Genomic DNA, 14574 nt, shown 5'->3' on the forward strand with positions numbered 1-14574 from the left:
GAGTATTGACTATTATAATTGTTTCTAGTACTATTTAAATTCTTCTGAGTAATTCGTGTGAAAATTATTCCACAAGTATGTGAACATTGTGAAAAGACTTGGCAATCTATAAAATAAAATGCATATGTTTTCCTAAACTTTCCTCTTTTTAGAATTTTATAGAATCTTCCATCACACTGTTTGAATCTGACCTGGAAAGTGGGAAGTTTATTGACATTACAAATCAGGAAATATCTGACTTAGAAGAAATTGGCTTTGGCAGCGAAACAAGATCCATTCACGTTAAAAGTGGAGTGTAAGTTGTCTCCTGCTCTGAGAACCTTGACAGAGTCTGGTGTTTAAAATTGGTTGCTTGATTCTACATCACCTCTGCTTTTCCTTTTTTCCCCTACTAGATGGGTTGCCTACCAGCAGAAGTTCTTCTGTGGACAACAGTACATTTTAGAGAAAGGGAAATACAAGTGCTTTTTTGACTGGGGAGGATCAAATAACATAATCATGTCAATACGACCTATCCAACTGGTGAGTTAACTGTGAACATAACTAGTGCCAGTGGCCTGTAATGATGTACAATTTCAATATGTGGAACAAGTTGTTATTTTTTAAGTGGAATTACTGAATTCTGTTATATGTACATGTAGAAGAAATGAAACAGCATACGAATTTCTATAGACTCCATGGAGAGCTAGCATGTGGTAGCAGATCAGTGAAGTGGCTCTGTAATTTGATGAGTTTAGTCATTCAGCAGCATTTATTTAGTGGCTCTGATATACCAGACACTATACTGATTCACTGGAGATAAAAGATGGGTCTCAGTCTCTCTGGGGAGATGTATGGACAGTTAATTATAGAATGATTAGTGAGAAAATAAAGTACGTAGGTGGTGTTAGGGGAGCAGGGGTAGGAAGCACTCAGATCCTGGGGACCTGGCTACCATGTCACAGAAGAGGATGCATTGAGTGATATCTTAAGAGATAAAAATAATTTTTCCAGGCAGGGAAATGGGGAAGAAAAGGCGTTCCACAAAGAGGGAATAATCTTCTTGTGTGGAAAGTCATAAAGCTGTGAAAGAGTGTGGCCAGCTTGGGTGAAAACAAACACTGCAGATCAGCGTGGGTTCCCATGAAATAGTTGTGGGAGATGTAATGGTCAGAAGTTCTAATGGGTATTGGGCACATTTTTCTTCCAGCTATAATATTACTCAAAATGAATTGGTAATAAATACTAAAACTATTAAAAGAGAATTCAGTAGGTTGAGAGGCATAGCCAGTTCAAAGAATCAGGTAAATTGGCTAGACTTTTTTTTTTTTTTTTTTTTTGACTTTTCAAAAGATATTTTCAAAACTTTCAAAAAAACAACCAAGATTATGATTACAGTTTTTAAAATGTTTTAATGTTTTTCAGGAACCACTTGGGATAAATGAGCCTCCACATTTGGTATGTTTCAAAATAGCCTTACCTTGGAATTGTTAAATTGTTTACTAAAAGCATTTATGCCCTTTCTTCCGAATCTTTCTCTTGCCCTCAGATAGCTTTCATGTGTCTGTATGGCAGGGCACTTTATTCTGGGCTCGGTACCTACGAACAGAAGGGCCTGTATTTGTTAGTGGTGGTTCTGGCCTGGATTTGTCACAGTTGGTTTTGTTTTCTCTTGACAGAGCTCCAGCTTTGGCAACTCTGTGGTCATTTTGCACCTCTGCCACTCTTTCTTTCCTATTGACCATCTGTTCTTCAATTTTTATTCTTATTCAGCTCTGTTTATTATGTCTTTGGAGGAGCAAGTGTACCATGGAAAAATGGCTGTCTTGGCATGCTTATTATGTAAATGTATTTCTAATACTTAAATCAAATATTCCTTAAAAGCACTAGTAAAATTGCAACCCTACGTCTTTATTTCTAACAGGTGAATGCTTTGAAGGATCGGGCCATACTCTGGAGCCTGACACTTGTTTATTGTCCATTGAGCACTAGAAATCATGCTTATTTAGTGTTTCTGATAACTGTGAGGTCAGGATTAATCCTGTTTGGTGAGAAGCAAACCGAGATTTCGAATTTGTGTCATTTAACACAGCTAGAAGTAGCAAAATAGGCATTTTCTGGTATGTGACACCACTTAACTAAACATTTTCAGGATTTTACATCAAAGAAAGACATCATGATATGAGCAGTACAACCATACTAGGAAGAGGGGATGAAAGATATTGATTCCTGTCTCATTTTAAATAACAAATTTGGAAAAATTTCTGTCAAAAAGCCTAATGTAGTGATTAATTTTAATTATTTGACATTTGCTAGCTTTACATAATGCTGACTCTTTCTGAGAATGTGTTTTTCATGTTCATGTCAGTGTTTATATATTTCACATCCGCTTAGTTTAACCATGTTTCTATTCACAATGCTTCAGGTTTTATTATTTTCTGATTAGCTCAGTCCTATTGGGGAACACTTCCTTTCTGAATATAATTGAGCTGTTGTATTTGGAGATAATTCCTGCCAGACCTTTATTTTGAATCTTTCAAAACTCCAACTGTGGACTTTTAAAACACTTTTTAAATGGAATCAACATAACATAAATAGTTTAAGAGTTAAACATTTTCTGCGCATTTTCTGAGTTTTAAGCACCAATAAAAAGTCACATTTTTTTTAAGTTCTGTGTTTTCCACTCCTACGTCTTAGCTCTTTTTTATCTACTTCCTTGTTTGGGACAGATTACCCGGAGGATTTTCTTCATAATATTTCCAGAACAACTTGAAGAGAAGGGAAGTAGCAGCAAATGCCCAGTGAAATTGGCCCCCTTCATTTCTCTGGATGTGGCTCAGCTATTGCCTTGTGAAATAAACATTTCTGATAGGCAGATGATAGCTGGATATTTGGTAACATGCAGACAAAGCCTCCTTAGTTTACTCTGTATCAGAGCTCTTATTATTTCAATTGGACCACATTTTCAGAACATTTTGCTTGTTTTTACTTACACAAATAAAAACAAAAGATCTCGGATGACATTCTGGTTCCATTCGGCAACTAGAAAGTATTTATTTCTTTACAAGTAGCTGTGATAATCAGATTGACAATTCAGATGCTGTATTCAGATGAGGTAATTTTCTCTGCAGAATAAGGAGGAAGTTATATTTCAGAGTTCAAATCAGAGACAGAATGTTTTAAACTGATGATTTGAAAGAGAACTTCAAGCATCCCAAGAAAGGAAAAACCAGAAATTGTATGTCCATAGAGACATACATCATGAGAGTTATGCTAAAAAAAAACATTGCTAATGCGTAAGCATCTTATGATGAGATATTGGTGCACAGAACATACCCTTTTATTGAGATTATTTTTTTCCTGTGACTAAAGTCTAATTGCCAACTGAGAATATACAAGATCATGATAATGTTCTTCATAATTAGCAGGGGACATTTAACTTTTTTTTTCATCTATTTTAAGTTTATTGGGGTAACATTGGTTAACACAATTATATAATTTTCAGGCATACATTATCATTTGACATCTGTATAGTCTCTGTGTTTATCATCCAAAGTTCAGTTTCCTTCAACTACTATATATTTGACCCCCTTTACCCACTCACCCTCCCCTTACTCCCCATATTTGACCCCTTACCCCATCGATCTCCCCTTTCCTCCCCACCCTACTAGTAACCACTACTCTCTAATCCTCTGGTAATCACTAGTCTGTAGTCCATGTCCATGAGTCTCTGTTTGTTTGTCCTGTTCATCTGTTGCTTTTAGGTTTATATCTCACATATAAGTGATATCATGTGATTTTCAACTTTTTCTGTCTGGTTTATTTCGCTTAACGTGATTATCTCAAAGTCCATCCATGTTGTCGCAAATGACAGGACTTCATCTCTTCTTATGGCTGAATAAGATTCCATTGTATATATGCACCACAGCTTCCTTAGCCCATCATCTATCGTAGGACACTTTGGTTTCTTCCATGTTCTGGCCACTGTGAATAATGCTACTATGAACATTGGCGTGCAAATATCTTTTCAGATATGGGTTTTCAAGTGTTTGGGGTAAATACTCAGTAGAGGGATTGCTGGATCACATGGTTGATCAACTCTTAGTTTTTTGAGAAACCTCCATACTGTTTTCCATAGTTGCTGTACCAATTTGCAGTCCCACCGGCAGTGGATGAGGGTTCCTTTTCCTCCACATCCCTTCCAACATTTGTTATTACTTGTCCTGTTGATTATAGCTATTCTAACAGGTGTGAGATGGTATCTCATTGTGGTTTTGATTTGCATTTCCCTAATAGCTAGCGATGTTGAGCATCTTTTCATATATTTGTAGGCCATTTGTATGTCCTCTAGAGAGAAGTGTCTCTTCAGGTCCTCTGCCCAATTTTTGATTGGATCATTTGTTTTTTCTTGTTGTTACTGAGTTGTATGAGTTCTTTGTATTTTTTGGATATTAGGCCCTTATCGGAGGTGTTGCTTGCAAATACATTTTCCCATTCGGATGGTTGTCTCTTTACCTTGTTGACGATTTCGTTTGCTGAGCAGAAGCTTTTTAGTTTGATGTAGTCCCATTCATTTATTTTTGCTTTTACTACCCTTGCCTTTGAGGTCAAATTAATAAAATCCTCTTTAAGTCCATGGTCCTTGAGTTTCGTTCCTATGTTTTCTTCTATGCATTTTATTGTTTCCGGTCTTATATTTAGGTCCTTAATCCATTTTGACTTAATTTTGGTGTATGGTGATAGACAATAGTCTAATTTCATTCTTTTGCAGGTGGCTTTCCAGTTTTCCCAGCACCATTTATTGAAGAGGCTTTCCTTTCTCCGCTGTATGTTTTTGGCTTTTTTGTCGAAAATTATTTGCCTGTATAAATATGGGTTTACTTCTGGATTCTCAGTTCTGTTCCACTGGTTTATGTGTTTGTTTTGCTGCCAGTACCATGCCATTTTGATTACTGTCTCTTTGTAGTATAAGTTGAAGTGGGGCAGAGTGATGCCTCGAGCTTCATTCTTTTTTCTCAGGATGGCTTTGGCAATTCAGAGTCTTTTGTGCTTCCATATAAATCTGATGATTTTTTTGTTCTATTTCTTTAAAAAATGCTGATGGGATTTTGATGAGGATTGCATCAAATCTGTATGTTTAGGTAATATGGTCATTTTAACTATGTTGATTCTTCCAGTCCAAAAACATGGAATATTTTTCCATTTCTGTGTATGTTCTTCGATTTCTTTTAAGAGGATCTTATAGTTTTCATTATATAGGTCCTTCACTTGTTTCATTAAATTTATTCCTAGGTATTCTTTTTGTTGCTATTGCAAAAGAATTATTTTTTCCATTTCTTTTTCTGGCACTTCATTATTAGAGTATAGGAAAGCTATGGATTTTTGAATGTTGATTTTGTATCCAGAAACTTTACTGTATTTGCTTATTGTTTCTAGTAGTGTTCTTGTGGAGTCTTTAGAGTTTTCTATATAGAGAATCATGTCATCCACAAATAGTGACAGTTTGACTTCTTTGTTTCCTATGTGGATACCTTTTATATCTTTCTCTTTTCTGACTGCACTTGCTAGGACCTCCAGTGTTATATTGAGTAAGAGTGGTGATAGTAGATAGCCTTGCTTTGTTCCTGAAATTAGAGATAAGGTTTTTAGTTTTTCACCATTAAGTATAATGTTGGCTGAAGGTTTGTCATAGATGGCCTTTCTTATGTTAAGATACTTTCCTTCTATATCGATTGTTAAGTGTTTTGATTATAAATGGATGCTGTATCTTATTGAAGGCTTTTTTGCATCTATTGATATCATATGATTCTTATTTTTTAATTTGTTTATGTGCTGTGTCACATTAATCGATTCGAGTATGTTGAACCATCCCTGTGCTTCTGGGATGTATACTCTTTTTAATATCTTGCTGTATTCATTCGCTAGTATCTTATTGAGGATTTTTGCATCTGTGTTCATGAGAGATATTGGTCTGTAGTTTTCTTTTTTGTGTTATCCTTACCAGGTTTTGGTATCAGAGTAATATTGGCCTCTTAAAATGAGTTGGGGAGTATTGCCTCCTCTTCGATTTTGTGGAAGAGTTTGAGGAGAATTAGGTATTAAAACTTTGAACATTTGGTAGAATTCACCGGTGAAGCCATCTGGTCCTGGACTTTTCCTTTTTGGTAAGTTTTTGATGATTGTTTTCATTTCCATACTGCTGATCGGTCTATTTAGATTTTCCAGTTCTTCTTGATTCAGTCTAGGAAGGTTGCATTTTTCTAAAACTGGTTCATTTTTTCTAGGTTATTAAATTTGATGTTGTATACTTTTTCATAGTATTCTTGTATGATTTTTTGTATATCTGTGATATCAGTAGTAATTTCCCCTTTCATCCCTGATTTTGTTTGTGTCCTTTCTCTTTTTTCTTTAGTGAGTCTAGCCAGAGGTTTTTCAATTTTATTAACTTTCTCAAACAGCTCTTTGTTGCATTTATTTTTTCTATTGCTTTTTTGTTTTCAATTTCATTTATTTCTGCTCTAATTTTGATTCTTTCTCTCCTTCTGTTGACTTTATGCTTCATTGGTTCTTCCTTTTCTAGTTTTTTAAGATGAAGCAGGTTGTTTATTTGGGCTTGTTCTTGTTTTTGGAGATAGGCCTGTAATGATATGAACTTTCCTCTTATGACCGCTTTTGCCGTCTCTCAAAAGTTTTGATATGTTGTACTGTCATTATCATTTGTTTCTATGTATCTCTTGATCTCTCTTTTTATTTCTTCTCTGACCCAATTATTCTTCAGTAGCATATTGTTGTATCTCCATGTATTTGTGGTTCTTCCTGCTTGCTTTTTGCAGTTGATCTCTAATTTCAAAGCATTATGATCAGAGAATGTGGTTATTATTTCAACCCTCTTATATTTGTCAAGGCTATGTCTGTGTCCCAGTATGTGGTCGATTCTTGAGAATGTTCCTTGTGCACTAGAGAAGAATGTATAAGCAGCAGGTTTGGGATGGAAGGCTCTATATATGTCAATTATGTCCAGTTGGACTAATGTGTCATTTAAGGATGTTATTTTTTTATTGATTTTCTGTTTGGATGATCTGTCCATATCTGACAGTGGGGTATTTAGGTCCCCTAATACAATAGTGTTTTGGTCTGTTTCTCCCATTAGTTCTGTTAGTAATTGCTTTACATATTTTGGGGTTCCCTGATTGGGCGCATAGATATTAATAAGTGTTATGTCTTCTTGGTGCATGATCCCCTTTATCATTATGAAGTGTCCCTCAGTATCTTTCTTTACCTTTTTTATGTTGAAGTCTATTTTGTCTGATATTAGTACTGCTATTCCCACTTTTCTCTGAATGCCATTTGCTTGAAATATCATTTTCCACCCTTTCACTTTGAGTCTCTATTTGTCTTTGGAGCTGAGATGTGTCTCCTGGAGGCAGCATATGGTTGAGATTTGTTTTTTTGATCCATTCTGCAACTCTGTGTCTTCTTATTGGTGAGTTCAGTCCATTTACATTTAGGGTGATTATTGAAATACGAGGTCTTCTTATAGCCATTTTATCTTTTGCTTTCTGGTAGCTTGGTGTTTCCATTGTTTCCTTGACCTTGTGTTTCTGTTTTCTTTATTTTGATTGGCTTTTGTGGGTTTGCCTCTGGTTCTTCTTGTTTTATGTTATATACTTCGGTTCTGAATATTCGGTGTGTGGTTATCATTACAAATATGAAAAAGATAGTTTTCATATATACACACACAGGCACACACACACATACACATACATATACACGTATACATATATATAGTTGTTCATTTTCTTCTGCGTGTGCCTTATCTCTGTTCCCTTTTGTGAATCTGGATCTTTGAATTCCCCCTTTTCAGTCATTGTTATCTCAGTTTGTTCCTGTATATGCTGAATGTTCATTACTATCTTGTCATAACAATTCTCTTCTTATTTAAGCTTATAATGTCCTGTTCTTAGTAAGGGTTGCACTCTTCTGCTTCTATTTGCCTAATAGTCACTTTACTCCTAATTAAGTTTTTTTTTTGTCATTTTGTTTTAGTTGAAGTTACCCCTTTCAATATTTCCTGTAGTGCAGGCCTCATAGTGGAGAATTCCCTCAGTTTTTTTTTTGTGTCTGGAAAAGTTTTAATTTCTCCCTCATATCTAAAGGAGATCTTAGCTGGATACATTATTCAAGGCTGGTAGTTCCTTTCACTTAGTAGTTTATTAAATATTTGATTCCATTCCTCCTGTCTTATAAGGTTTGCGCTGAGACGTCCAAGGATAATCTAATGGATTTTCCTTTATAAGTTACCAATTTTTCTCCCTGGCTTCCTTCAGAATTCTATCTTTGTCATTGATTTTTGATAACTTTAATACAATGTGTCTCAGTCAAGGCTTTTTTGAGTTAAGTGGGTGTTCTGTTGACTTCTTGAATTCTAAGCTCCAGCTCATTCTTTAGATTTAGGAAATTCTCGTCTATTTGTCTGAAAATGCTTTCTAGACCCTGCTCCTTTTCCTTGCCTTCAGTAATGCCCATTATTCTTATGTTTCCTCTCCTGATGGTATCAGCTAGTTCTTGTATTTCTCTTTCATTATTTTTCATTCTTCGTTCTCTCTCTTCGTCCTTCTGATTCATTTCTAGCTTTCTGTCTTTGATATCACTGATCCTTTCCTCCATTTGGTTGACTCTATTTCCCAAGCGTGCTATTTCATTTTCAACTCTTGCAGTGTGTTTATCTCCAGAAGATCTATTCTGCTCTTTTTGAGGGTTTTAATCTCTTTCTCTGCTCATCTAGTTGTTTTTTTTAATTCCTGAAATTGTTGATATGACTCATTTCGGAATTCACTGAGTTTTTTCAGAAGTACTATCCTGAAGTCTCTGTCATTTAAGTTGCATATTTCTATGTCTCTAAGCTTATTTTCTGGAGATTTTTCTTTTTCTGAGATGCCTTGTCACCTTGGTTGTTCACAGTTTTTAATGGACTATTTCTCTGCCTGGGCATTAATGGAAGTGTATTCTGTTTATAAAGGTCTCTGTTTAGCCTGTTGCAAAAAAAGGCACTTTTCTTTTGGTTTCCAGTAGGTGGCGTCTAAGCCTCTTGGATCTCTGCTTTATATAAAGCCGTAATAACTCCTTTTTAAAAATTTTTCTTGTAGCTATTTAATCACGCTCCTCACCCTCAGTTTCAGTCCCTGTCAGTGTCAGCGACAGTCTCAGCAGCGTTTGCTCAGATTTTCCTGGGGCTCTGTGGTGATGAGTCCTGGAGGGTATGGGGGGAGGGGCCCTCTGGGTTGGGGATTAGGGGCTGCGGCTCAGCTTGGTTTTGTAGCTGGGGCCAGCAAAAATCAGCTGTTGTTCCTCTGCAGTGCTGTCCTGCTTCTCTGTCTTCTGCCCTGATGACTGGGCCCTTCTGCCCAGCGCAGGGGGCTCACAGCAGTCCCAAGCAGAGCTGTTCAGGGAAGTTCCTGCACCTTTACCCCTCCCCCTCCTTCTGCAGGTAGCTCTGGTGGCTGTGAGAGGCAGCTTCTTTATTTCTCCCAGTCCATCGCCCAACACCTGGGGTAGCTCTTATGCACAGATCTCATGATCAGACGTGCTGGTGTGCAGTTTGGGTGTTTTTTGTTGAGTTTTAGATGTTCAGCTTATTGTTGTTTTAAGGGGAGAGACCTAGGGACGTCTCTCACTTCAGCATGTTTCCGCCTCAGTCCTTACTTTTGTTTTTATTTTTTTTCCCAAACAAAGCAAAAAACAAACAGAATGTGGACTGTGTTCTTTTTCTTTTCAATACTTCATTCTTTTTTTTTGTCCAGTTTGTTGGTTGTCTTTTTTATGGTGACATTGCTTAACAAAATCCAATAAGTTTCAGGTGTATAATTCAACAGTAAGATATATATATATATATTGCATTGTGTTCACCACCCATAGATTTCTCTCCGTCACCACATATTTGACCCCTTTGATCCCATCTACCTTCCCTTTCCCCCTCCCCTCTGTTAACCACTAAGTCAACTGTCCACGTCCACGAATCTCTGTTTGTCCTGTTCATTTGTTGCTTTTAGATTTATGTCCCACACATAAATGATACCATGTGCCTTTCAACTTTTTCGGTCTGGCTTATTTCGCTTAGCATGATTATCTCCAGGTCCATCCATGTTGTCAAAAATGGCAGTATTTCATCTCTCCTTATGGCTGAGTAATTTTCCATCGTATATATGTACAGTATCTCCCGAACAAAGCAAAAGAACAAACAAAATGTAGACTTTGATCTTAATGTGGCCATTGTCGTCCTCATCATCCTCCCTATCCCCTTCTCAGACCAAATCCAAACAGAAATTTCACTAGATTAAATCTTCTAAATGCGAGTTTAATTTTCAAGAAGGTTGTAGTTAAGCAATTCTAACTACAACCTGGAAATTCTAACCAGTTTCCCCCTTTGACCAACCAAGAACTTGGCTTTCCTAGAATCTTTTTCAACTCTATTTGCAAACATAATTAGAAGTTTTGATTTCTTTAAATATTGAGCCCCAGTTCCATTTTGTGCATGATTCTGGCTGAGAAAAATCAACTGGATATTTTCTTGATTTGGATAATTGGGCTGCGGTGAATTTTAGAGTGATCACAGGATCTTTAATAGTCGTGGTTATTGTTATCATTGATGGGGGATAGGAGAATAACAGTATTAGTCAAATATCAGTAAGATTCAAGAGCAGTAGAGGAAAACACTGCTTCATGGTACTATAACCAGATTATCTTTATAGAATCCAAAAGCCAGAAATACTTAGGAAGTACTACTTCTCTAAGTAAAGAGAACTCTTCTATGAGTATTCAGAGAAGGACAGTTATTGTAGGATATGTAACTGATGGAAGAAGTATGTAACACTACAATATGCGGTAGTATGATACAACAGAAAATTGGAAACAAGACAGTTCTTTGTTTAACAATCAGTTTGTTTATATGGCAGTGGGGGAGGAGGGGTTCCAAAGGGCACCAGAAGATCTTCTCTACACAGGATAGACTGTTTCTCATAGAAATCATTTTAGCATTCAAATAAGTAAAATTACATTAAAAATTATTCTGATATTATGGAATAAATTAAGTGAGCACAACTGTGTTTGGTCAATAAATAAGTTCTTGAGTTTCTACTTTGTCAGATTAAAGACCTGTTATATTCATAAATAAAAAGTACATAGTAAAAAGCATTTCTGCAAAATCTTCATCATAAAATGGTGATAATTTTTGCTTCAAACGATAATTTGGAAGAAAAAATAAGAATATATGTGAAAAGGGACCAGTGGTACACTGTGCTGTCTTTTTCTGCTTCTATACAGTTCCATTCTGGGGTCTGGTAGGGATTGAACCATTCAGAAGGCATGGAGAGATAGCTGTGGTTTGAAATAAACCCATTTGTTTTTTAAGTTCTCTTTTTTTTTTTCCACTTACAGAGTGATCCCCCAATAAATCTAGTACCCACCTAGCAGCATACACAATTACAATATTATCGATTCTATTCCCTATGCTGTACTTTACATCCCTGTGACTGTTTTGTAATTGTCATTTTGTACTTCTTAATCTTTTCACTTTTTCACCCAACTCCCAACCTCACTCTCATCTGGCAACCATGAGTTTGTTCTCTGAATCTGTCTCTTTCTGTTTTATTTACTGTTTTTTAGATTCCACATATAAGCAAATTCATACAGTCTTTGTCTTTCTCTGTCTGACTTATTTCACTTAGTGTAATACCCTCTAGGTCCATCCATGTTGTTGCAAATGGTGAGATTTTTTTTTAATGGCTGAGTAATATTCCACCATATATATGTACTAACTCTTCTTTATCTAATCATCTATTGGTGGGCACTTAAAATGTTTCTATATCTTGGCTGTCTTAAGTAGATCTTCAGTGAATATAGGGGTGCACATACCTTTACAAATTAGTGTTTTGCTTTTCTTTGGATAAATACCCAGAATTGGAATTGCTGGGTCATAGGTAGGTCTATTTTTAATTTTTCGAGGAATGTCCACACTGTTTTCCACAGTGAGTGCACCAATTTGCAGTCTAAGTGCATGAAGGTTCCCTTTTCTCCACATCTTCACCAGTACTTGTTTATTGATTTATTTATGATAGCTATTCTGACAGGTGTGAGGCAATATCTCATTGTAGTTTTAATTTGCATTTCTCTGATGATGGTGACATTGAGCATCTCACGTCTATTATCCATCTATATGTCCTCTTTTGAGAAATGTCTTTTCAGGCCCTCTGCCCATTTTTTAATGAATTGTTTGAGTTTTTTTGGTATTGTATGAGTTTTTTTAAATTTTGGATATTAACCCCTTATTGGGTGTATTATTGGTAAATATACATCCCACCTTCTCCCATTTGGTAAGTTATCTTTTTATTGGTGGTTTCCTTTGCTGCGTAAAAACTTTTCAGTTTAATGTATTCCCATTTGTTTATTTTTTGTTTCCCTTGCCCGAGGCCACATAACAGAAAAAAATATTACTAAGAGCAGTGCCAGAGAGTTTACACTGGCCTACTAGGAGTTTTATGGTTTCAGGCCTTACAGTTAAACTTTAATCCATTTCAAGTTTGTTTGTATGTGATGTAAGAAAGCGGTCTAGTTTCTTTTGCAGATATCTGTCCAGTTTTCTCAGTACCATTTATTGAAGAGACAGTCTTTACCCAATTATATATTCTTGCCTCCTTTATCTTGGATTAAATGCCCATATAGTTGGATTTATTTCTGGGCTCTCTCTTCTGTTACATTGATTCATGTATTTGTTTTTGTGCCATTACCATGCTATTTTAATTACTGCAGGCTTTTAGTATAGTTTGATACCAGGTAGCATGATACCTCCAACTTTATTCTTTCTCAGGACTGCTATAATTATTTGGGGTCATTTGTGGTTCCATAGAAATTTTAGGAGTATTCTAGTTCTATGAAAAATGCCATTGGTATTTTGATAGGGATTGCATTGAATCTATAGATTGCTTCAGGTAGTATGGCCATTTTAACTATGTTAATTCTTCCTATACATGAGCACGATGTGCGCTTCCATTTATTTGTATCTTCGTTTTCTTTCTTCAATGACTTATAATTTACCAAGTACAAGCCTTTTTACCTCCTTGGTTAAACTTATTCCTAGGTATATATTTTATGCAATTATGAAGGGATTGCTTTCTTAATTTCTCTTTCTGATAGTCTGTTATTGGTATATTAAAATGCAACTGATTTCTAAATATTAATTTTATATGCTGCTATTTTACTGAACTCATTTATCAGTATCAGCAGTTTTTTTGGTGGAATCTTTAGGTATAGTACCATGTCATCTGCAAATGATGACAGTTCTACTTTCTTTCCAATTCAGATGCCTTTTGTTTCTTGTCTGATTGCTGAGACAAAGATTTCCAAAACTATGTTGAGTAAAAGTGGTGAAAGTGGACAACCTTGTCTTGTTCCTTAGCTTTTCCCCCATTGACTATGATGTTAGCTATGGGGTTGTCATGGCCTTTATTATGTTGAGGTATGTTCTCTCTATTCCCACTTTGCTGAGAGTTTTTATCATAAATGGCTGCTAGATTTTATCAGATACTTTTCTGCATCTACTGACAATATGATTTTTATCCTTCATTTTGTTTATGTGATGTATCATGTTAATTGATTTGTGGATATTGAACCAACCTTGCATCCTAGGGAAGAAATCCCACTTGATCACGGTGTTTGAATCTTTGATTGTGTTGCTGAATTCTGTTTGCTACTATTTTGTTAAGGATTTTTGCATCTATATTCATCAGGGATATTGGCCTGTAATTCTTTGTCTGGTTTGCAATCAGAGTAATAGCGGCCTCTTAAATGAGCTTGGGAGTCTCCCCTCCTTTTGAATATTTTGCAATAGTTCGAGAAGGATAGGTGTTAATTCTTCTTTGAATGTTTGATAAATTTCGCCTGTGAAGCCATCGGTCCAAGACTTTTGTTTGTTGATTACTGGTCCGATCTCATTAGTAGTTATTGATCTGTTCAGATTTTCTATTTCTTGTTGACTCAGTCTTGGAAAATTTTATATTTCTAGGAATTTATTTATTCCAGATTGTCCAATTTGTTGCCATATAATTGTTCATAGTATTTTCCTATAATCTTTTGTATTTCTATGTTGTCAGTGTCACTTTTCTTTATTTGTGATTTTATTTCGGAAAAAAAGCTCATCTTTTGTTCATCTGACTTCTTGCCTGTGTTCTAAACAACCTGTTTGAATTGTTTTGTACATTTATTCTACATTAATCTAGAAAGGAAACCAAAACAGTTATCCAGCTAGCTTTTCACAGGACTTAATTTTAGCAAATCGCTGTGGCTTAATTTTACCGAGTGGAAACCACATTTTAATTATTATAATTAAGTGCAGAGTTAGTGTCTGTATGTACTGTCCTTAGGATATTATTATGAGAATTGTTCTATTCTGTTTGTAAGGTAGTCAGAATGAGGTGTTAACTTTTCTGGGGATTGGTCAAATATTGGATGAACCATATCTTATGTGAGGGGTGAAAATAATATATACTTAGATCAGCCTTATGCCCAGTTTTTTAGTTTGGCTAGACAATATTTTAACTCATA

At 35.7% G+C, this 14574-nt stretch overlaps 1 protein-coding gene across 1 annotated transcript in view; it reads left to right on the forward strand.

The window, feature by feature from the left end:
• CRYBG3 (crystallin beta-gamma domain containing 3) overlaps positions 1-14574 on the forward strand; it is a 98012-nt gene that overhangs the window by 58621 nt on the left and 24817 nt on the right. The window contains exons 13-15 of the mRNA XM_039879100.1: positions 153-295; positions 396-522; positions 1405-1437. Of these exons, the coding sequence (XP_039735034.1) occupies positions 153-295; positions 396-522; positions 1405-1437 (303 nt within the window). The remainder of the gene's footprint in view (positions 1-152; positions 296-395; positions 523-1404; positions 1438-14574) is intronic.

This window comes from Pteropus medius, unplaced genomic scaffold (assembly GCF_902729225.1).
Source record: "Pteropus medius unplaced genomic scaffold, Ma_sr-lr_union100, whole genome shotgun sequence".
In the NCBI taxonomy this organism is placed as follows: Eukaryota; Metazoa; Chordata; class Mammalia; order Chiroptera; family Pteropodidae; genus Pteropus; species Pteropus medius.